General features: G+C 38.0%; 1 protein-coding gene across 7 annotated transcripts in view; it reads right to left on the bottom strand.

Moving 5' to 3' along the window:
- Window positions 1-12,072: 12,072 nt before the first annotated feature.
- The window catches only part of SLC38A9 (solute carrier family 38 member 9), a 91,110-nt gene continuing 78,858 nt past the window's right edge, over window positions 12,073-24,324 (bottom strand). For 6 of the 7 annotated variants that reach the window (XM_025270523.2, XM_025270522.2, XM_044932648.1 and 3 more), the window contains 4 exons: window positions 20,327-20,440; window positions 18,606-18,754; window positions 14,048-14,137; window positions 12,073-12,860 (listed from right to left, as the gene is read on the bottom strand). In XM_025270523.2, coding sequence (XP_025126308.1) covers window positions 12,695-12,860; window positions 14,048-14,137; window positions 18,606-18,754; window positions 20,327-20,440 — 519 coding nt within the window. In that variant the 3' untranslated portion in view covers window positions 12,073-12,694. Of the gene's footprint in view, window positions 12,861-14,047; window positions 14,138-18,546; window positions 18,755-20,326; window positions 20,441-24,324 lie in introns of all 7 variants that reach the window. The other variant, XR_003104949.3, reaches the window with a different exon arrangement.

Raw genomic sequence — 24,324 nt, 5'->3', positions numbered from 1 at the left:
TCAAGGCTATGGTTTTTCCTGTGGTCATGTATGGATGTGAGAGTTGGACTGTGAAGAAAGCTGAGCGCCGAAGAATTAATGCTTTTGAACTGTGGTGTTGGAGAAGACTCTTGAGAGTCCCTTGCACTGCAAGGAGATCCAACCAGTCCATTCTGAAGGAGATCAGCCCTGGGATTTCTTTGGAAGGAATGATGCTGAAGCTGAAACTCCAGTACTTTGGCCACCTCATGCTGAGTTGACTCATTGGAAAAGACTCTGATGCTGGGAGGGATTGGGGGAAGGAGGAGAAGGGGACGACAGAGGATGAGATGGCTAGATGGCATCACTGACTCGATGGACGTGAGTCTGAGTGAACTCCGGGAGTTGGTGATGGACAGGGAGGCCTGGCGTGTTTCGATTAATGGGGTCGCAAAGAGTCGAACACGACTGAGCGACTGAACTGAACTGATAATCAATCATACTTTTGTCTGAAGTTTCAGATAATACTTCAGTAGGTATGTCTTCTCCTGGAGAAATACTGGAAAGGCTCCAATGGAAATCAGTCTCAGTTCCACGCTTTGGTGTGGAGATCCTCTGTGGGGAGGTCCTCTGTGTGAAAATGGATTTGCTTTGTGGATGGCCGCGCCTGGCATCAGGAAGGCTGGAGTCATCTTTAAATCCATACACTGTTTGAGGGCCGAGTGTAGACGCTGAAGGAACAGGCCTTAGATGACTTCTGACTGCCACTGCTTATTGTGATAGTCCTACTGCTGTTAGAGGAAATCTTCTCCTGAGGGCTCTCTGGCACCTCAGAGACGTCCTGACTGTACAGTGGAACCTGAAACTCGGAACTGTGTGGCTGTTTCTTTTTCCCTCTAGATTTCATCTGTTTGGTGTTCGTTTGCATTATCAGTTTGACAGCCACATGCCTCGCAGGTCTGGCGGAGGGTCCCTGATCGAAATAACTGACTCGCTCTTTTGAGACCCAGGGATGGAGTCGTCATCACTATGAGAAAAAGAACGGCAAAACTGTGGCTGTTTCCTCTTGAGCCTAGCCAAAAGCTGCTTGTTTTCTTCTCTTAATTTATTCCTTTCTGCTCTGAGCTCACACACAAAATTTCAGATTTTGTTGTTGGATATCATAAAATTTTTGCTGTAGCGTATTTCTGTACCTTTCGTTTACTGTAGAGCGATCACATACTTTGGCATTTAATTGACCTTGCAGGTCACAGATAGTGTCATTCAGGGCTCTCCGTTGCTCCGTCAAATCTTTAATTCTGGATATGGAGCCTGTCCACCTCCCGTCTGACAATCGCTCTTTCCTCAAACTGGTTACTTTACCCTGAAGTCGGCATGGCTCTCTGGCATGGAGCTCTTTTAGTCTTAGCCAGGTTTTTTAAAAAATCTTCAGAAGACACATCACAGAGGCTAATCTGCATTTTATCTCCTTTGGAAGAGCTCTGCCCACTTTCGCTGTCTTCTTCACCCACGTCCCTCGCCTTCATCTTGATTCCCTGACTGGGATTGGGAAACAGTGGAGACAAGCACCAACAAAAAATGGTGGAAGGGCCGCAGACGGAATGACAGTTTAAACTCTTCTACAGACCTGTGAAGTGGCTTCAGGGCACTGCGTGGGCCATCGGGCAGGCAAGAGGATGGATCAAAGATGGCTCGGGGTGGACTGGAGGGCGCGGTTGCGGGGCTGGAAGGAGACACCAGCTTCCTTTTGCCGAGGAGAGCGAATGCACATGGGAGGGAAGATGGCGCCTTCCTCCATTTTTCTATAGACTGAATTTCTAAAGTGTAACAAGAGACTCAAGGCTTTTATTCCTCCTTTCTTCTTCAGTTTGTCAAAATAATTCAAATGGACCCTACTCTGGAAAGTAGTTCCTAATCACCCAGTCAAAATTAACCACTATCTCTTCTGTGTGGTCATTCACATCTTCTATTATAGGACTACTATATATGGCAGAAAGTGAGGAGGAGCTAAAGAACCTCTTGATGAGGGTGAAAGAGGAGAGTGAAAAAGCCAGCTTAAAACTAAATATTAAAAAAACTAAGGCCATGGCATCTGGTCCCATCACTTCATGGCAAATAGAAGGGGAAAGTGGAAAAGTGGAAGCAGTGACAGATTTCCTTTCTTGGGCTCTAAAATCACTGCTGATGGTGACTGCAGCCATGAAATTAGAAGACAATTGCTTCTTGGCAGGAAAGCTATGACAAACCTAGACAGTGTGTAAAAAGCAAAGATGTTACTTTGCCAACAAAGGTCAGTATAGTCAAGGCTATGTTTTTTCCAGTAGTTACCTATGGTTCTGAGAACTGGACCATAAAGTAGGCAAAGCACAGAAGAACTGATTCTTTCGATCTGTGGTATTGGAGAAGACTCTTGAGAGTCCTTTGGACAGTAAGGGATCAAACTGGTCAATCTTAAAGGAAATCAACCCTGAATACTCATTGGAAGGACTGATGCTGAAGCTGAAGGTCCAATACTTTGGCCGCCTGATGCTAACAAACAACTCATTGGAAAAAACCCTGATGCTGGGAAAGGTTGAAGGCAGAGGAAGCGGCAACAGAGGATGAGACAGTTGGATGGCCTCACCGATGCAGTAGACATGAACTTAGGCAAACTCCAGAAGATGCTGAGGGACAGGGAAGCCTGGTGTGCTACAGTCAATGGGGTTGCGAAGAGTCGGATACAACTTGGCAACTGAGCAACAATAATATGAGACATGTATGTGTCCCTAACTAGACTGCAACTGTCTTAAGGGCAAGATTGGGTCTTTCTCTGCACACTCATTCAACTGAGATTGCAGGCCTCTCTTCTATTGCAGATAATGTGCCAGAAATAGTGGATACAAAGGTGAACTTCCTTATCTGGATGGTGAAATATACATGGTGAGTAATTACAGTTCTGCTGCTGCTGCTAAGTTGCTTCAGTAGTGTCCAATTCTGTGCGACCCCATAGACGGCAGCCCACCAGGCTCCCCTGTCCCTGAGATTCTCCAGGTAAGAACACTGGAGTGGGTTGTCATTCCCTTCTCCAATGCATGAAAGTAAAAAGTGAAAGTGAAGTCACTGAGTCGTGTTCGCCTCTTAGCGACCCCATGGACTGCAGCCCACCAGGCTCCTCTGCCCATGGGATTTTCCAGGCAAGAGTACTGGAGTGGGTTGCCATTGTCTTCTCCAGTAATTACAATACAATGTGATAAATGCTTCAATAAAAGCCATGTGTACAGGATCCCGGTATCCATCTGTTTATGGCAGTGCACATATGTCAATCCCAGTCTCCCAATTCATCCCACCCCTGCCCTGTGTCCACACGTCCGTTCATTCTCTACCTCTATGTTGCTGCTGCTGCCTGACGACAGGTTCATCTGTACCATTTTTTTAGATTACACATATATGGGTTAATATATGATATTCGTTTTTCTGACTAACTTCATTATAACGCAACATTCTAAAGCAACTATACTCCAATTTAAAAAACATGTGCCAAGTGGAAAGTGCAGAAAAGGGGGCACCTAATCTATTTGGAAGGGAGTTAAAAAGGATGATTTCCAAGCAATGCCCTGAAAAATAAAAATTTGTGAAGTGTACAAAAGAAATAGGGCATGTCAGGCCCAAGGCACAGCATGTACAAAAGCAGATGAAATACCAGAGCATGACCAGTGAGAGAATTAGTAGTTTTGTATGAACTGGTGGAAAGTTGGAAAGGTAGGAAGACTGTAATAAAAAGGACCTTCATTACCAAGCTACAACATTTCTACTTTATTCTCTAGGTGTCCTTCCCAACCTGCAGCCACAGAGTTGTTTCAAAATTGATAATGTAGACTGCTGCTGCTGCTGCTAAGTCGCTTCAGTCGTGTCGTGTCTGTGTGACCCCATAGACGGCAGCCCATCAGGCTCCACCAGCCCTGGGATTCTCCAGCAAGAACACTGGATGGGGTTGCCATTTCCTTCTCCAGTGCATGAAAGTGAAAAGTGAAAGTGAAGTCGCCAACTCTTAGCGACCCCATGGACTGCAGCCCACCAGGCTCCTCCATCCATGGGATTTTCCCGGCAAGAGTACTGGAGTGGGGTGCCATTGTGACTACATAAGTCTAAAAGATGTGTGAGTGTGTGTGTGTGTGTGTGCGTGCAGGCAGTGGGGAGTGTTGTTTGTAGATGCTAAAATATATTCAAAGCCATATATAAGTGGTATAGAAGTTATAGTAGCTTTTTGTATTAATCAGTAAACACTAAAGGGACTTCCCTGGTAGTCCAGTGGTTGGGAATCTGCCTTGCAATGCAGGGAACGTGGGTTTGATCCCTCGTTGGGGAACTAAGATCCCACATACTGCGGAACAGCTAAGCCCTGGCAGCACAACCAGAGGGTCCGTATGCCACAACAAAAGATCTTGCACAATGCAACAAAGATCCCACGCGCTGCAACCAAGACCTGAGGCAGCCCGATAAAAAATAAGAATAAATTTCTAAAATACTAAAAACTGAACTGCTATTATGTGAGGGTCCAAAGGGTTTTGTTATTAATATCAAAAGGGATCCTTAGTCATGATAAGTCAGTGAAAAGATATCCTTTTAAGAAAAAAAAACTTTCTTTTTTTCATAATACATGATACATTTAAAAGCTTTAGAAAACACACATAAGCAAAACAGGAAGAAACCCAGTAGTCCTAGCACTTGGAGGTACCTAATTCATATTTGTTAGATAGATATCCAAAAATGTACACAAATGTTTTAAACTCTATACATATTTAATTGTAATCGCTTCACTTATATTTATAAACATCTTATTGACACATTGCATATGTGCATTTGTGTCATGAAAATAGATACATAGTATTCCATAATTTATCTCCTATTGTTGGATGTTTAGGTTGTTTCTAATTTTCCCATTACAAATAGTAGAGATGAATATCTCTGTGTTTATCCTCCGATTAGGATATACAACCAGAAGGGAGTCAAAGTGTACCGGCATTTTGAGGCTTAGATGCATATTGTCAAATTACCTTCAGAAAATCTGCACCTAATTTTACACCCACCACTGTGTATGAGTGTTCATTTCCATACCTTTGTCATGATATAATAAAAATAAAATAATAATATTATCTTAGTACTTGATAAATAGAAAATATTTTAAGCTACTTTTCTACTACCACAGTTGAACTTTAAAAAAAAAAAACCTGCTACAAGGGATAATTTACATATCATAAAATTTAACCAATATAAGTTTACAATTCACTGATTTTAGTAATTATACATTTGTGCAACTATTACCACAGTCCTCTTCTAAATTATTTCTATAGTCCTAGAAAATCTCCTCCCCATGGCCATTTAGGGCTTCCCTGGTGGCTGAGTGGTAGAGAATTTGCCAGCCAGTGCAGGAGATGTGGGTTCGATCCCTGGATTGGGAAGATCCTCTGGAGAAGGAAATGGCAACCCACTCCAGCATTCTTGCCTGAGTAATCCCATGGACAGAGGAGCATGGTGGGGCCACAGTCCATGGGGTCGAAGAGTTGGACATGACTTACTGAATAAACCATCACCACCACATAGCCACTTCTAGAGAACCCCTGCTCCCACCCTCAGTCTTAGGCAACTGTGATTTGCTTTCTGTTCCTATAAATTTGCTCTTACTAGACATGTCATATAAATGGAACCATACAGTATGTAGTCTTTCACATCTGGCTTTTTTCAGTTTCATGTTTTTGAGGTTTATCCATTAGCACAGATCAATGTTTCGACCCTGAACTTTTTTTCTCTTCATGTTAGCTTGTAGTTGTTCTTCTGAGTCGTCTGTTACAAAGGTCCCTGCCCATTTTTCTATGGGGACTGAAGGTTTTTACAGAAGAGGGACATAATCAGGGTCATGTTACATAAAGGGAATTCTGGCAGCACTGGGAAGGATGTCTCTATATTGTATTTCCAAATCTGGGACAATCAGTAGGCTTACTGCATTGAATTAGGCTTTATCATCTACAGTAAAGAAGTATAAAATGAACTACAAAAAAGAGCTATAAAATTATAAAAGTTTATTTGAATAGTTTCCTTAAAGAGTGTCATAAATTTCTAATTTAGTTTCTAAAAAAATGTTGCAAGTTAATTCTTCAAAGTTGATTTTACTTTATTGTAGTAGAAACAAGTTCTTTGTAGAACAAAGTGAAGTGTAAATAAATGTTGCCTTACCTTAGTGTTGCTCTTGGTGGCTTGTTTTCTGCATCAAGAGCCCTTAAAATGTTTCTCATTTCTAAGTTTCATCGACGATTAAGTTCGACAATTAAGTTCGCAATTTGACAAACATTATCTTTGAACTCTATTATTTCTGTAAAGTTAAAAGGAACACCCCTCCCCCATTCTCCCCCACCCCTGCAGAACCCTCCCCCAAGTAAAAACTCCCTGATCTAAAAAAGAAAAATGTCCCATTTTGATTCCAAATTAACCATTACTGAATTTGTACCCCATGCTATTTTGCTAAATCCAATTAGACCCTTCCTGAAACAAAGGCTCAGATCTGATAAAAGTTGCAATTCTTAAAGGTAACAGAGACACTGAAAACTTAACATATCAGAGGGCTGAAGCTTTTCTTCATTCCATCTCCTCTGGTCTTCAGAAAAATCCCATCTTCAGAGCTGTCTGAGGATGATTTACCTTACAGCTAAAAAAGTTAAAGCAAGGGATCTTCATTTGTATGGGGTTCTCTGTAGTTTTTATGTTTTTCCTTAAGAGGTAACAACAAATTATATAACCTTCAGGTCCCACAAAACCTGGATTTGCTCTATAACCAACAACCTCTATCCCCTAATCCAAAGGTTCTTTGTAAGTTGGTCCTTTACTTCATGGGTTGAGTGTAGATATATTTCTACAAGCCTTCTCTTCTGTGATTTGTAACAGATATCCTTTTAGAAAGTTTGTCATGCAAATCATAAAGTAACAACATACACGATTAGAATCTCTTCAACAGGTGATGCATGTTTCAGTTTTTGTCCACACGCCTACATAGTTCACTTTACAAAGTCCACATGTTTACATGTCCACACGCCTACATAGTTCACTTTAGAGTCGCATTTATTGCACCACTGTTCTATATGCATCTCTTCCAAATGTGTATGATGTGGCTATGTCACAGTCTTCACCGGAAAGAGGGCAGCAGAAAAGAATCACAGCCTGGTACTTCATGGCACCAAGAAAAAATGACCAGCTGCCAGAGTTCAGGGGTGGGCAAGGATGCTGACTGTCAGGGCCACATTTGGCTTGTCACCACAGGATGCTGCATGCTTAGCAGGGCCCGGCATCGGGTTAGTATGTAAATATCAACCAAGGGACTAATTCTGAACCTGATTGATCCAATATTGTTGACTTTTTTTGGGGGGGGGGGGAATGGGGGTTAATGTAACTCCCAAGTAGAAACAAAAAACTTTTAAAAATAGCAATTACTGTTTTTCATTAAAGTGGAATCTGCATCACTAATTCACTGACTAATTAAACAAGTGTATAAAGTGTCTGTTGGGAACAAACACAATTGGATTACTTGGACTATCATGAGAGACCCAAAGGAGGAAAATTTTGCATAGTGTGCTCTTTCTAAACCCTATCCCAATCCTGTACTTTATGGCCTGAGATGAATGAAGAGAAAGGAGAAAATTTTAATCTTTTAAAAAGACATAGCCTTATTTTATCTTTGCAGAAGAGTTGAGAAATAATGAAAAAAAATTGGGAACAAAAGGAATTTTAACTTAAAGAAAACAGAGCTCTTTATTGCCTTTAATGGCTCTGTAAGATTATACCAGAAACTGGGCTACCCTTATCTGAAGTGCCACATTCACTGTGAAATGCTCTTAGAGGGAGAAGTCATAACAGTTTATTGTTCAAAAAGGATCATTTTAGGTTTTGGTTAACATAAAGAAGCATATAACTTTTTCTAAGATCTAGAACACGAAGGAGGGCGCGATGTGGCCTGTTGTGAGACACACTTACCGGTCGCTTGGATGACCTGATGGACACACGCAGAGTCACTTGAGAAGTTTGACCCAGCAAAAGATGGACTCCTGTTCTGAGGTCAGTGCCAGTAGGCAATAGCATTTCCCAGCAAAATTCAATTAAACAGAATCCCAGAGTTGTTTTTCATCAAAATAATTTTGATTTAATTTCTTCTTTAATATAAAAGGACAACAAATTACATTTCAGAGAATACTGTTTAGGTTATGAGGTTCCCGTCAGAGCTGTTTTGCAATACATGTTTATATAATCAGAAGTCAAGTCGGCAGTCGACTGTGAAACTGGGGCCAGCCAGGCTGCGTTGTGTGCGTTCCACTTTGGACAACAAACTAATGCACCATTCTATTGTTTAGGTATCAGTGAGGTTTGGATTTTGTTTTGGACATTTGAGTTGGGATGAGAAAATGAACCAGCAGCAGCAGCAGATTCTAAAATGCAATAGGTCAGTGCTTTGTAAAGAGAACAAGCAACATCAATATTTCCTGCTCTAATCAATGGGCCCAAACATTTGACATTTTGAATACTGATATTTAAATAAGTTTTTGGGGAGAAAATTTTATAGAATCTTTCTGTTCATATTGCCCAGTGTATTACTGATTATTTCCCCTATTGATCAATTGCACTTTGCTGTCCAAGATTCACAGAAGTGAACAAGGCAGTGCGAAAAGGCAAAGAGAACAAGAAATAGCACACAGAAGCAGTTAAACCTCTTATTTAGAGGCAGTTTGCCAAAAGCAATTACACTTTACAAGATCCCACTTGATGGTGAATGCATCAAAGATCTAAAATCTTGGACAGTTATCCTTGCCTCTTTACCACTCAGCTTCCTTACCTGCCCTCCCTAAGGATCCCAACTGGAAGGGATCTGTTTCTTTTGGTCTGACGGTACCCTGTGTCACAGTTAACTGCAGGCAGAGCTCCTTTACTAGACTAGAAGTTCCTTTAGGATATCAATGATGTCTTATACATATTTGCCTCCTCCAAAGTACTGAACATTGCAGTGTCGAGGTTCAGGGCAGGCTACCCCAAGATATGGCACAGTGGTATACTGATTATTCTGAAATGAAGTTACTTAAGAAACAGCTGGTAGGAAAAAAAGATATAAAAAACACTCATTTCCTCCTCCTTCATGAAAGCAAGAAGTAAATCTCTAAGGTGAAGGAATCCTCCCTATACCAGGAGACTAGAAAATATCCTTATCATCAGAGTTAGGGAATTCAAGGCTTAAACAGATACCTAAACAAACTTGTTACTTCATTAGTTTGCTATCCTAGCATACATTAAATCTTCACCAATTTCTTTCTTTGTCTAAAAATGATATATAAAGAGCTTGCTTTGATCATTTGGGGAATCTTATTTCTATGAGAATTCCACATATGTGAATTAAATTGTTTTGTTTTTTTCTCCTGTTAATCTGTCTTGGGTCAATTTAATTATTAGACCAGTCAAAAGAATAAAGAAGGACGGGGGGAAATTTCCCCTCCCCTGACAGTGTTATTCAATTATGTGTGGAGTAAGTTAAAATATAGATTAAAAAATTATCCTAATAAACTTCAAGTAGAACCAAAGTCTCTCCATTTAGAGTTTGCATTGTATTTGCAAAGTATATTTAGTGTAAATAAAGTGAATATTTCCCTCTAAAACAGTCCCTTTTGTGGGTAAGTTTATTCTTTCCTCCACTGCATTCTTTGGGCGTGAAGATGAACCAGGTTTTGGATGAATACCCACACATGTCAGATGTCAAAGCATATTTCTTTGTTTTTTTCTGGCTTAGTATTAGGATACTACATATTCATCCAGAGCCTTTCCAAGGAAGAGCTCTCCAAACACTTAAATTTTAAAATGTCCTTGATTATGTGTTAACTAAGCTAAATTCAAAGAAACTAAAATAAATCACATCAGAGCAAAAAGTAAAAGAAATTTAATTAGAAATTCAAAGAGATGACAGTAGAAAAAGTCTAAAATTCATTGTAGAATGATTGGAATGGACCTTATCTCATCATTCTAATGTGTGAGCCAGGACACACAGACTCACACAGTGTTCCAACCAAGCTAATCACCAGGCCAAAGGAGCTGGCTTTGTGAAGAAAAACCTAAGGAGGCAAAGTCACTCAGCATAAATCTAACATAGGATTTTGGAGGTTCTGAATTAGCAAATCTCTCAAAGAAAACAAAAAGCAAATATCCACATTGGTTTTTAGTTTAATAAATAATATATTCACTTTCATATTCACTTTATCAAATGGGAAAAACATATCAAATCATTTTTTCTATGTGTTAAAACATTCCAGTGTTTTAACATCATTGAAAAAAGGCAATGCAAGTTTGTCTCTCATGTTTTTAAAGACAAGGGAGGAAACGGGATAAACAGGGATCTCTCAAGGTCTGGTTTTTGATTCCTGTGTCTCCAACTGAACAAAACTCTCAAGTCACAAAGATGCTCAGGCTCAGACACACTTTCTCCCATCTTATACTCCTGTTCTGAGAGAGGTTAACACAAAGATCCAGATATTTAATGCAGATTTTTCTAATTACTTAGAATCTACCAGCAGTTTTTGCTAAAAACAAACAAACAAAAACTTTAGAAAGACCGTCTCATTCAATAAACATAACTACGTTCAAGAGACTACTAGTGCGTATTAAGGTTTATAGAGATGAAATGACATAACTTCCAAGATGGACTTTAGAAAGTTTCAGTGGAAAAGAAAAACTGGGGGATAGGTGAGCAATGGCAAAGTCTTATAATTACTGTACTAAATATAGGGGATGAGTATATGAGGAATTTGTCATTTTTTTTTCCTACTTTCGTGTATGTTGGAGAATTTTCATAAACAGACTTTTTAAAAAAGAGCTTAGGTAATATATGGTGTATTAATGGCTCAGATGGTAAAGACATCTGCCTGCAATGCAGGAGACTCAGGTTCGACACCTGAGTCAGGAAGATCCCTTGGAGAAGGAAATGGCTACCCACTCCAGTATTCTTGCCCAGGAGAATCCCATGGAGATTGGAGCCTGGCAGGCTACAGTCCATGGGGTTGCAAAGAGTCAGACACTACTGATTACTAATGCTTAGGCAATATAGGTCATCATTGTAGGTACGGGTCTGTGGACTAGACAGAAACCTCTGCTGAAAGAAAGAACAGCTGGTCTTGAATCTGGGGCTCTTTACCAGGTTTAAAAAACCATTTCATCTGTTTTTCTCATAGGAAGGAAATAACAAATTTATGTATTATTTTGGAATTGTGTATTAACACAATACTGTTTAATGTGACCATAAAATCAGAGAAAACTACCTTTTCCAGCTGAACATAGAGGTTTCATTACATGGAAGACATGGATTTGGATTTTGGTTTAACTTTTAGTTTGAAAGGAAAAGAGAAGTTTTAATTACAAGAATTTAGATTCCCTAATCCTTTTCTCAGATCCAAGTAGTTTTTCTTATGGGGATTTAATCTCTACCCTGTCAATTACTTCTGTGGTGGCTCAGGTGGTAGAGAATCTGCCTGCAGAGCAGGAGATCCAGGTTCAATACCTGGGTCAGGAAGATGCCCTGGAGAAGGGAATGGCAACCCACTCCAGTATTCTTGGGTCAGGAAGATGCCCTGGAGAAGGGAATGGCAACCCATTCCAGTATTCTTGCGTGGAGAATTCCAAAGACAGAGGAGCCTGGCAGGCTACAGTCCACGGGGTTGCAAAGAGTCAGACATGACTGAGTACCTAACACTTTCACATTGCCAGTTACAGAAGTAAGCTGTGTGGGGGTGGTCTCCTTCTGGAGGTCATACTTTAAACAGAAGTAATCTTTTCATGTGTTGAAGAAATCACTTTCACCCCCTGCAAAGAATATACTTTTAAGGAGGTCTCACTCCTTCTGACTCCTCTCTATTCCCTTAACACCTTATACATCTCTCTCTTCCACGCTTCTTACACTCTTCCTCATTGGTCCAGTCATCACATCCTATGCAATCCTCAGGGATCCAAAAAAAGCAAAAGAGCCCACTGGGTCTTGGAGGGCAGCCATACTTGTTCCTATGGAAACTGGGGCTGGGGAACTAGAACTGGATCAGAAACAAAGAGGAGTCAGACTGCAACAAATTCTCCTAGTTCCTTTATTTTGTATAAGTTTCACAACCATGGGGTCTGTATTGACATTGTAGATTTTTTTTTTCCTGTTTTAAAAACAGATATTAAGGACTCACATAAGAATTCTACTAACACTGATGTCATGGACACTTTTTTAAAATGAGGTATTTGGTTTACTGTCCAAAACAGTAAAGGTTTGGGCAAACTGAAGAAATGATCTAGCAAGTAATAAAATGAAACTGAATCACTGAAACAGAAATGGGATCTGGCAATACAGTTGCTGTGACACCCTGAGAATCTTGATTGTAGCCAAAATAAACCTACCCACCTTACATCTCTAAAAGTAAAACCTAGCAGGATTTTTCCTAGAGCATACGTTTCTACTTGGAAAAGACAGTGAGAATGAAGAGATGAGTGAATATGAGAAAGGTAAAGAGATTAAGACCACTCTTACTGCCCTTTTCCCCACTCTAATAATAATTACTGACTAATGGACCCTTATTTCCTTGTTATCAAATGACCTTAGGAAAGCATTTACAGTCAGAGCAAGAACAGCGTTTTCAAGTGAATTTATGTGGAACCGTTGTCAAAGTTCAAAATACCATGAAAGATCTTGAGAAGGCAGTTGACTATTTCACATAAAAAACTGAACAATCAGGTTAGCCAGGCCCAAAATAATGATGAAAACATGAAAGATTAATTTAGGCCACGTGAGACGGTCTTCTTGGTGGAGGGAAATTATATAGATGAGAGATGGATATATGAATACAAAGGCCAGGCCACATGCTGCTCCTGAATACCTGCAGAATAAAAAAGTCTTTAGGTTAATATTCATTCTGTATTTTTCTGATTTACAATTATGGTAAATATAGGTTAATTTAAATCGTCCTCAATTGGATGTTACAATAAAATTATTTTTGATTCATTTGTTGTTGACATAAAGCATCTGAGTTTAAAACTTATTTTACTTGCTAAGTTAATATAAAATACTATTTCCTGTTCATCTGTATAGCATCTACTTGACAGAGTTTTTTATTCATCTCTCAAGTCTCTGTAGTTCCTCTGTATCTCAGTGATTATGGCTACTTCCTCAGAAACATCTGGAGATAGGCTTCCTATCTTTGATCTTTTATAAACTAATTATAAATTCTGAGTTGTTGAAGGACTGCAAGCATCTGCTTAAGACTGAGAACAGATGAATGTCTTGTTGGTATTCAGCACAATTATCAAAGATAGTAACAAAAATACCTAAACACATGACTGAGGAACCTACACTTACTTCTTTCCTTCCTTATACTTAATTTCCTTATAAATAGCTTAAAGGGAACTTGTAAATCCATTATATTTCACAAGTGTCAGGCTAAAGGTCTCCTCTTTTGTCTTTCGCTACTTTTATAGGAAAGGGTCTTCAAAAAAGTAACTCAGTCCTGCTTTCTACAAGGTTAAGGAAGAAAAATCGGGTCATTATAAATTTCACTTTTCCATGAGAATCTGAGGTCACAACTTTAATCCCAGTCTACTCAATCTATCACAATATATTTGGAGAATGGATATTAAGCAAAGAGCCATCTGGGATCTAAACTTTCTGACTACAATTGACACTGAAATATGTTCTTGAGTAGAAACGGATTAAGAAAGTTAGGACATAGCCTTGACATATTAGAGACCTTCCAGGTACCCCAAGAAGTTATATGTTACATGTTAAAAATAACTTTATTTTGGATAAAAAGAAATACAGTGGAAAATTATGAGAAAAAGAGAAGGGGAAGGTACCTAAGGCTAAGGAAAATGGTGCTTCTAGAGTGAGGAATAAGCAAAAGTGGAAGATAAAGAGCCCCTTAACTGACACCAGTGAACTGCACTTGAATGTTATCAATTTTAAATACTCACTGGAATTTTAAACAATTATATCAAGACAACAACAATAGGAAAAGCATAAAAATAAAGACCAATATGTAAAGGGGCAAAGTTCCCTTACAGGCAGTACCTTATGATTCCTCCTATGTTTGGGTAGAAACAGGCCATGATCACTCCAGCTCCCACAATAAACAGATTAAAAATCAACACGTGGAAAATGCTAAAAGTTGAGAGTTTGGAGAAAGAAAAAATATAAAAACAGGCAAATTATAACAATGTGAGAATGAAATTCATCACTATCATCTCTAAAATGAGAATGTCTTAAACTTGACAATAAAATTACAGCATAAATAGAAGGCAACAGGAGTACTCAATACTGGTGGTGGGACAGTGATATTGGCCCTTTCCTGCAATTATATAACTAGATTAAATTCTGTAGGAGCAAACTGGTAGTGTATATCAGGGTTTACATTTTTTGATCTGTAATTCCATTTGGGTGGAATATCATAAGAAAATTAAAAAACTATTAACATAAAGGTATTTGTAAAAAGAACTGATGCTTTTGAATTGTAAAAAGAATTGATGCTTTTGAAACTGTAGTGTTGGAGAAGACTCTTAAGAGTCCCTTGAACTGCAAGGAGATCAAACCAGTCAATCCTAAAGGAAATCAGTCCTAAATATTCATTAGAAGGACTGATGCTGAAGCTGAAGCACCAACACTTTGGCCGCTTGATGCGAAGAACTGACTCACTGGAAAAGACCCTGATGCTGGAGGCGGGAGGAGAAGGGGACAACAGAGGATGAGACGGTTGGATGGCATCACCAACTTGATGGACATTGAATTTGAGCAAGTTCCGGGAGTTGGTGATGGACAGGGAAGCCTGGCGTGTTGCGGTCCATGGGGTCTCAAAGAGTTGGACACGACTGAGCGACTGAACTGAACTGATTTGTAAAAAGATAGAAGCATCCTAGATACATGGCAGGGTAGCAATTTACTTGATGGAAACATTTTAAAATGTTAAAAATATATAATCACTGTTACCTAGATGGTAAAAATCTATCTAGGCAACTTGAGGAAAAAGCTAGTTAGATTTTTACTACACAAGAAAATCTTAAAATGTTTGAAAAAATATCAGAAAGAAATACACTAAAAGGGAGTAGTGATTGTGTTACAATTTGGGATTTGGGGTAGTTTTTCTTCATTTCTACACCTGATAAATTTCATATGTTTTATAGTATTCCTTTGTAAAGTATTATTTTACTTTTATAATTAGAAAAATAAATTTTATCAAGGGAAAGGCAAAATTGGCAGGTTTTTATTTTTCAGATTTAGTCATGTAAAGCTATTCAGTATTTACCATGAACAGAATATCAGCTAAGTAAATTGAACTAGATGTTAACAATTCAAGGCTTGTGAAATCAATTTTGGGACAGAAATAATCATATGGTAGATGGAATGTGATGCTTGAGAAATAACTCCATTTCCTCCCAAAATGATCCTTAAAAGTCAAAGTTACATATCAAAGCAATATTTTGAGCCCAAGTTATCAGAGGTTAATTAAACCCTGGGAAAGATTACAGAAAGAATTAAAAATGAGGAAAATTATTTATACAAATAAATGGTTAGTCATATATCTTGATAAATTACAAAGATATTCAGGCTTCCAGATCTTACTATTTATCTAAAAACTCCAACCTTAAAATTGCTTCAGAGCTTTGAGACATTGGCTGGGCCTCTGTTATTTCTGTATTGTAAAAGGAAACAATTTTGTGTATTTTTCCAAAGCAGTGGTTCTCAAAGTGTAACCGCGAACCTCAGGGAAGTTTCCAATTCCCTTCCAGGAAGCTCTGAGGTAAAAATTATTTTCCAGTCAGACAAAACATGCTTTGCAAAAGCAATGGTGGGTAAACTGCTGCCCCCTTAGACTGGATAGAGGTAGCTGCAACTATCTCTGTATTCTATACTGTATTCTTTACTGCCAAACATTCTCAAAAAAAAGTTTTATTAAAAATTGTCCTTGATAAAGGACTGAAAATTATTAGTTTTTTTAAATCTCATACTTCAATGTTGTTTTTTGTTTGTTTTTGGATGCGCTGGGTCTTCATTGTGACCCGCGGGCTCCTCATTGCAGTGCATGAGCTTTCTCTAGTTGTGGTGCAAAATCTCATACTCTGAACAAACATCTTTTTAATATTCTGTATGATCAAATAGGAAGTATATAATAAAGCACATCTGCTGCATACTGAAGTACAATGGCTGCCTTGAGGAAAAGCACTTGTGAAACTGAACTGGGGGACAACCGTGCTGTTTTTCCAAAGACCATTTTTAATTGAAAGACAGACAAACTATGGTTCTTTAGATTTGGGTATGTGACAGACATTTTCTTAAAAATAAATGATATGATCTTATCATTTCAAGAAAAACAACTGGTAGTTTGTGTTGCCAATGATAACATTGAGCTTTCAAGTAAAAATTAGAATTTGGAGAGCTGGTATTTGCCACCATGAGAGCGGGACAGTATTGCAATATCTAAGACTTTTATAATGCAACTGGTGGTGATAATAGCGAAAGTGGGTTTTGATAATATATAATGAAATGGGTCAATATTTGGAAGATCTATAGAACTCAGTAAACCAGTATTTTCCAAATGACTAAACCTAATGTTATAAAATCATACATGGGTAGAAGATCCAAATTGTAAGACAAACCAATGGCTTTTAATGTAACTGAGTTTCAGATTCAACTAACTTTTAAAAACTACCACCTGTCAAGGTTTGGCACAGTAACAAAGAAGAATATCCACAGTGATCTCGAAAGCCTATTAAAAGTACTTCCTTCTTGCTCCAACTATGTGTCCATGGGAGGGTGTATCTTCTTCATATATTTAAACAAAAATTACATATTACAACAGAATGAATGTAGAAAATAGGATAATTCAGTGATCTACTAGCAAATCAGACATTAAAGAGTTTTGAAATGTAAAAGAAAATTTTTTGGAAATTGTTCGTTTTCAAAAATATCATTTATATGTTAACAAGTAATGGCTTTATTATTGCTTTTAAAGTAAATTAATAAACATTTTAAAAGTTCGGTTCTAATTTTTCGTGTTAAATATTGATGGATATAACTCACATAAACTAAAGTTCCTGGGGGTCCTCAAATAAACCTTAAGAGTGTAAAGGGGTCCTGAGATCAAAAAGTATGCTCCAAAGTATGCAGTGTGTAGAGTACTTGCAACTGTAGGGTAAATGATAATGTGTTCCTGATGGTAGGGGAAGAAATGTAATCTGAATGCAAGAGGGAAATTCCAGACTTTTTCCAAGAAGAGAAAACATTCTAACAGCCAACATTATGCAAAATAACGGCAGAAAACAGGAATAATGCATTTACCTAGAATTTTTTTTTAATCTATGACTTAAAATGTGTTTATTAGTAAATACGGCAGGGCATATAAACACAACAGGATTCTTACATTTACTGAAATCCAATGTGAGAACTGTAGCTGCTGCTGTTGTCAAGGCCAGAGGCTTGGTAACTCTTGATGTTTGCTTTTAAAAGTTTTCTGTTTTTAAAACTACATACTTATAACCAATTATTGGTTAAATGAGGGGAAAGACTGCATTACTTTACTTCAAATAAACTGGTTAAGACCACTTGTTTAGTTGGTTACAGCAAATGTAACTTTTTTCAAATTTTATCCAAAAGCTTTCTTCATTTAAGATAATTTATTCCCAATAAAATAGGTTAGGACTAGGTACTTTTTACTGCTGCTGCTGCTGCTAAGTCGCTTCAGTCGTGTCCAACTCTGTGCGACCCCACAGACGGCAGCCCACCAGGCTCCCCCTGGGATTCTCCAGACAAGAACACTGGAGTGGGTTGCCATTTCCTCCTCCAATGCATGAAAGTGAAAAGTGAAAGTGAAGTCGCTCAGTCGTGTCCGACTCTTAGCGACCCCATGGACTGCAGCCCACCAGGCTCCTCCGTCCATGGGATTTTCCAGGCAAGAGTACTGGAGTGGGGTGCCATTGCCTTCTCCGAGGTACTTTTTACTAGAATAATCTATAATAAAACTTAATGTAAGAGTAGGCATTAACCAGGGGCCCAAAAGGAAGTTTCAGTAAATAGAAACTTCTCTTGGATGAGGGTGACTAGCTTTGAACAGATTTTTCAAGAGGACTCAAACTCTTTCATCACCAATAAGAGATTAAAAATTATAGCAATCGTTACAGAAGCAAATAATAATTTAAACTTGCTATGTATCTCATTTAATCCTAAACCATTATTGTTTATGTAAAACTGCATGAATGGTAATAAATATACAAGTAAATACAAATAACTAAATGAGTTGCTTCTCATTAGCCATACATTACTAACACAGGTACTACTACATACTACTAACTTCTTGGCAAAGAGTAGTTTAATAGCAACTAAATCACAAGATAAATATAGCTGATATCAGAGCTAACATAACTACATGGGCAGGAATTAACTTTAAATCATTCTGGACAAGGGAGCAGCTTCTATTTTTAAAGCGCTTCTGGGAAAAGAATACCAAAGGTCTATCCTTAGTAATCGTTTTCATTAGGCAAAGTTTCATAGCAAAAGGATCAGTCACATTTTAAACTGACCTGTTTGCACAGTCATTTGTTGCTTGGCACATCTTGCTGGTCAAGAGAAGAGCCCTTACCTAGGATAAACGTCACCGAAGACATGACCCAATAGCTGGACACGAGCCAAGTAGCCTAGAAGTGGATACACAGTCATCATCTGGAACAGCAGGAATATTCTTGCAATGAAGGACAGGATGTCACTGCTAGGGAAGTTGTCTAAAAAATTCTAATCCAAGAAAGATAATAAAGTAATGTCACAAGTCAAAATCAATATATACAAATTTATAAAATGGATTTTTTTTGCTTATTTTGAACACAGGTGCCACTCAAATTGCATGGTTTCGTGGGCTGGCACCCGTTCATAAACTATTTGCTAACTATTACTCTTCAATAGCTAAGTACAGAAATTAAAAGTAAGTATTTAGAAACTTAAAGAAATTTGACATTGGCACATTTTTGTTTTACAAAAGTATCAATCTGCAATTCATTTGACATTGAAACAACAACAAAGAAGACCTTGTTTACCACTGATAGTTTGAGAAGTACTGCTCTGTTAGTATATGAGGTTTAAGTATAAACTTGTTTCAATAAATTTAAATAGCTAATTCAATGCTATTTCATTCTCAATAATTCTCTTATTTTTTCTCCTCGGATGCACTGTAGCATTTTTAAAGATTATGGAATAAAGTGAGAGTATATCTATTACTTACTATCACTATTATCTATAGTCTATCAATAAATAGAAAAGAAATTTTTTCTACTTCCTTTCATGATTCTGTTCTCCATTTGGCATCTAAGAAAAAGAAAGCCAATCACTCAGATTTTTTTTCCCTTTCAAATACAAATACCACAGATATTCTTATTCCCAAGGGAGTGGGCTTTATATGGGATTTTTCATATCAGGGGAATTTTCAGCAAACATTTGGCTGCCAAAGAACGTTTGGAATCAAGGAAATCAAGAGAACATTTCAAACTATCAAAAGAGCAATAAGTCAAATCTATTTATCTTGAAAAGATGAGAACATTATTACCACTATTATGCTGAAATAACTTTTATAATTCATAGGTAATAAATCATATTTTGTACTCCACTACACTCTTAGAGGAATTTCTTCTGACTAGAATGAAAATCACCTGTGAATGCTACTTTCTCTAAGAACTTCTTCAGTTACATAAAACTAGAGATTATGCTATTCCCAGGTTTATGATGGGTCAAATCAAATAATAAATATTATTTATGGCAGCCTTTTAGTAAAAGAATGTTTCTTTTATTCTTTCTGTCTCTTCCTCTGTCTTTTGAAGAAATAGTCTTTCTTTGCTTTTATGCTTGCCACCTAGTACCAAAATGAGTGTCAAATCGATTATCAGGGACTGATGAATTAAGAAACCAGTTTATTCAGGACATTTCCAGATCTGGACTTTAGAAAATCAGGGAACTGAATATAGTCTCTGTGAGGGTTTATAAATTCAAGACTGCTACTAGCATAATTATCCACACACACAGAAAAATAAGAAGCAAATAACAGGAATCATTTATTTGAGTACCACAGGTGCCAGCATACAGAAGGTTTTCTGAGACCTTCTAAAATCTATGGAGTATCTATTATGATATTTAATGGAAGAGGAAACTGAACCTAACAAAGAATGGGGAAGGTGCCTGAATTCCCACATGTATGTAAATAGAAGAGACTGGATTCAAACCCAGGCCTGTCTGGTAGTATACATTGCTACTGTATCACACTGCTTGCCTTGCAGATATGAAGGCGTAAACAATCACACAGGGTACACAGTGCCTTACCTGCTCTATACAATCTTTGGATAATGGTGGTGAAGGAAATGAAGCAAAAACCAGGACTCCAATATAGAGGTAAGTTAATGTCACCAGCATATAAGCAATGGACAAGTCCCTCACCTGTAAAGAGAATAAAATTCCCACAATGATGAATAAATTTTTAGTATGTCTGAATAGGCTAAATAATAAGTGAAAGTGAAGTTGCTCAGTCGTGTCCGACTCTTTGCCACCCCATGGACTGTAGCCCACCAGGCTCCTCCGTCCATGGGATTTTCCAGGCAAGAATACTGGAGTGGGTTGCCATTTCCTTCTCCAAAATAATAAGACTGACAAATAAATATAATATTTATCTTTTTGCTCTCTCTGTGTAAATATATATCTCCTAGGTATCCAGGTTGTTCAGAGACATTTGTTAAAACAAAATTCACATACTTTACAACTAGTCTGACAACTTTTTAAAAACTATCTGGAGTATGTAGACTAAGTTACCTGTTGGCAGGCTTAGAAAGTTAACATAAATGGTGGTTTATCATGATTGAAATTTGGACTTAATTTTGAAATGCAATTTATTTACCAAATTATAAAATATTTAACTAAAATATAAAGCTAAGGGACAACAAGAAATCAAGAATAGGCTGCTTTCTGTATGACCTATGGAATTAAAAATTTTTTTTTCTTTTAGTGAATTAACTTTGTAGATCATCAAAGCATGCCTAGACCAAAAGAGACTGGTATATATTAAAATGTATTTAATAAAGTACGAAAGCTAGTTAAAAAGCAGACAGTAAGCAGGTATTAAGGACAAGCTTAATAAACCTAAACAGTAAACAAAAGGAAATCAAAAGGCAGCTGTTCAAACAGCTGCACAATGTTATGATTGGAGCCAGTAAACAAATGCAGAACATTAACTAAAGTGGATTGCTTTCTTCCACTGCTGTTCCCACCCTCCCAACCATCCCCATGCAAAGTAAAAAGCTCCAAGATATTTAATGGAGCCAGCTGTCAGATCCAAACAGAACAGATCCCACAGCTCATAAATCTGGTCTCCATCACCACAAAAGTTATGGCCAAACAATTCAGCACAACTAAATTATGGCAATAAGCTTATTCATTTTTCATTTTAAACACAAATTACTTTGAAAGCTAAGAAAACAGATAAGAAAAAAATTATATACAATTTTGCTCTAGTTTGATACCACAGTAAGAAAACTGGACATGTGGTATTAGGAAACGTTTCTGATTTGGAGGAAACGTTTCTCCTTAAATGGGCTACAGCAATAGTAGAGAGTTCTAAACTTAAATGTTGATAAATTCACTTCAAAAGCAAGTAAACAAACAAACTATGAGAAACCCAAAAGTCAAGTCTAAGTTGACAATCAGCTTGAAAACAAAACAGGGATTTCAATCCCTAAATTAGATGGTAGAGGCTCCCTGGTGGCTCAGATGCTAAAGAATCTGCCTGCAACACGGGAGATTCGGTTTCGATCCCTGGGTTGGGAAGATCCATTAGAGAAAGAATGGCTACCTAGTCCAGTATTCTTGCCTGGAGAATCCCACGGACAGAGGAGCCTGGCAGGCTACAGTCCATGGGGTTGCAAAGACTCAGACACGACTGGGCGACTAGCACTTTCGCTAACACTTTCATTTGGCTATGGAACTACAGGAACCTGGATTATGGAGACTGCTTCCAGCGTTTTAAGAGTTTCTAACTGTGTAGGGGTGAACAAGGGGAAGATGAAAAAACCTCCAGAGAAGTTTCAATGTCTCTTCTCTAGTTCCTGAAGCTCTAGGGCCATCCCAGGCTAGACTTCAGTCACCCTTTGAGTTGCCCGGTGGTCTTGTGAGGTATGAACAGAAATGGACCAGGCAACCCCCATATTCATAACAATGGGTAGGTATCTCACAGAGTGATGTTTGAAAGTCATTCCACCCTCAGCTTACTCAGTATTACTCAAGAAGAAAGAAGTTTTGCAAAACACAAAATCTTGGAAGGCCAAAATGGTTGTGTCAGAGAGCTATGTATCCATATAAAGAGGGACAGCTACCATTTCATGGATAGTCTTTAGTCTGTATACCACCTGATCAGCATATTATTTTGGGCAGGCTTTCTGCAAAGATGTATAGCTTAGCAAACTGGGGAAAATAGGCGAAGATGCAAGGGTTTCCTGATGAGAGAGTTTCCCCCTTCTGCTTCTCTGTTCTTATAGCACTGCATACACATCTGAAATATGGCATCTACTACTCTATATTGTAATCATCATTAATTTTTATTATAAAGGAATCTATATTTATGATATGAGGATATCAACTGGAAAGAAAATATTCTTGCACACTCCAAAGTAGTCAAGGTTAATAGTTCTTCTATTATGTTGGTCTTCTAATTTTTCTATATCCAAGTTGGTCCCTACTACTAGACTATGACATCCCTGAGACAAGGACTGTGTCTTCACCTTTATATCCCCAATGTGTGCGTGCGTGCAAAGCTGCTTCAGTTGTGTCTGACTCTGTGTGATCCTATGGACTGCAGCCTGCCAGGCTCCTCTGTCTGTGGGATTTTCCAGGAAAAGAATACTGGAATGGATTTCCATGCCTTCTTCCAGGGGCTCTTCCTGACCCAGGGATCGAATCTACATCTCTTACATCTCTTGCACTGGCAGGTAAGTTCTTTAGCACTAGCGCCACCTGGGAAGCCCTATATCCCAATACCCAGGACAATGCCTGGCACACAGCAGGAACTCAGTAAATGTAGATAAAAATAATCATGTTGTCTACAATTATTAAGTGCTTCTAGGTACTAGGCTCTGTACAAAGCACAGTACATACATTATCTCATTTAAAGTAGGTATAATCCTTTTCTTCATTTTATAGATAAATAAATTAGTGCAGAGAGGTTACAACACTTGTTCATGGTTACACAGTAAGTAGTTGGTGAAGTCAATATTCAAACCAAAGACTTTTCGGCTCCAAACTACATGCCCTTAGCTACTACAATGGAGAGTTAACCAGTTGAATAATACATTTGTGTCACAGTTAATAAACAATAGGAAAGAAAACAGTGAAAGAGAGGTACCAAATAACGAGTAACAAAAGATAACAATAAAGTACACATACAGATGCAAGAGAAATAACAATGATTAGAAAAGATCTATTTGTCAGTAGTTTAAATGTACATTCAGTAGAACTATGTCAAGAGTTGTAAAGTAACTGTTTTCATCTGAAAATACTCTAATGAACAGAAATGATGTTTTAATATAAAAGCAGCTGAGGTTGAGCACGATCCTGGGAAACATGCCACCTATGAATAGCATGCACACATGTGTGCTTTGAACCCAAGCCATCACTATTCTAGGCCTGGAGATAGGGCCTCTTAGAAGCCTCTTTAATGGAAAACGGCAGAAAAAAAACCATCTTTTAGAAAATGAGGCTCAAAGTAAAAAATATTTTTAAAAATCAGCACAAGTGACCATAAGAACTGGTAAATGTGTCAAGAAACCTGTACATTAATAAAGTAATTTACTCTGCCTCACAAATAAGCAGCAGCTGGCAGGGCTGGCAGTACAGAAGTAATGACAGGAAGGATGCCAAGTGGGGCACAAGTGGGCCTGGGAGCACATTCTGTTTCTCAAAAATGGTTTATAATCTTTCTGTTCCACATACTTTTCATAGTGACTATCCAGCAGAGCATTTACTGAAAAAGAGACAGGCCTACCCCAAACATTTACATAAAAAGTACTGCAGACATACATATAGTTGAGTAAACTACACAAGATTCATAATAAGAGAAAAGTAAATAACAAATTAAGATATGAGCACCTCAAATAGTTTTAAAAGAAGTAAGCAGGGAATAAAACTAAATAAAGATAGGCAAAACAAAACAAGCATGGTATAGCTTCTGATTCAAACCATGAGGAAATAGGAAGAGGGTGGTCCACAGATCTAGGATGGTTATAGAGCAAATATATTCTGATGATGAGGAATGAGTTGGATGATCTTCAACTCTACAA

The sequence above is a fragment of the Bubalus bubalis genome, chromosome 19 (genome assembly GCF_019923935.1).
Source record: "Bubalus bubalis isolate 160015118507 breed Murrah chromosome 19, NDDB_SH_1, whole genome shotgun sequence".
Lineage (NCBI taxonomy): Eukaryota > Metazoa > Chordata > Mammalia > Artiodactyla > Bovidae > Bubalus > Bubalus bubalis.
The sequence above is the reverse complement of the archived record's forward strand: the minus strand, read 5'-3'. Positions and strand labels throughout refer to the sequence as shown.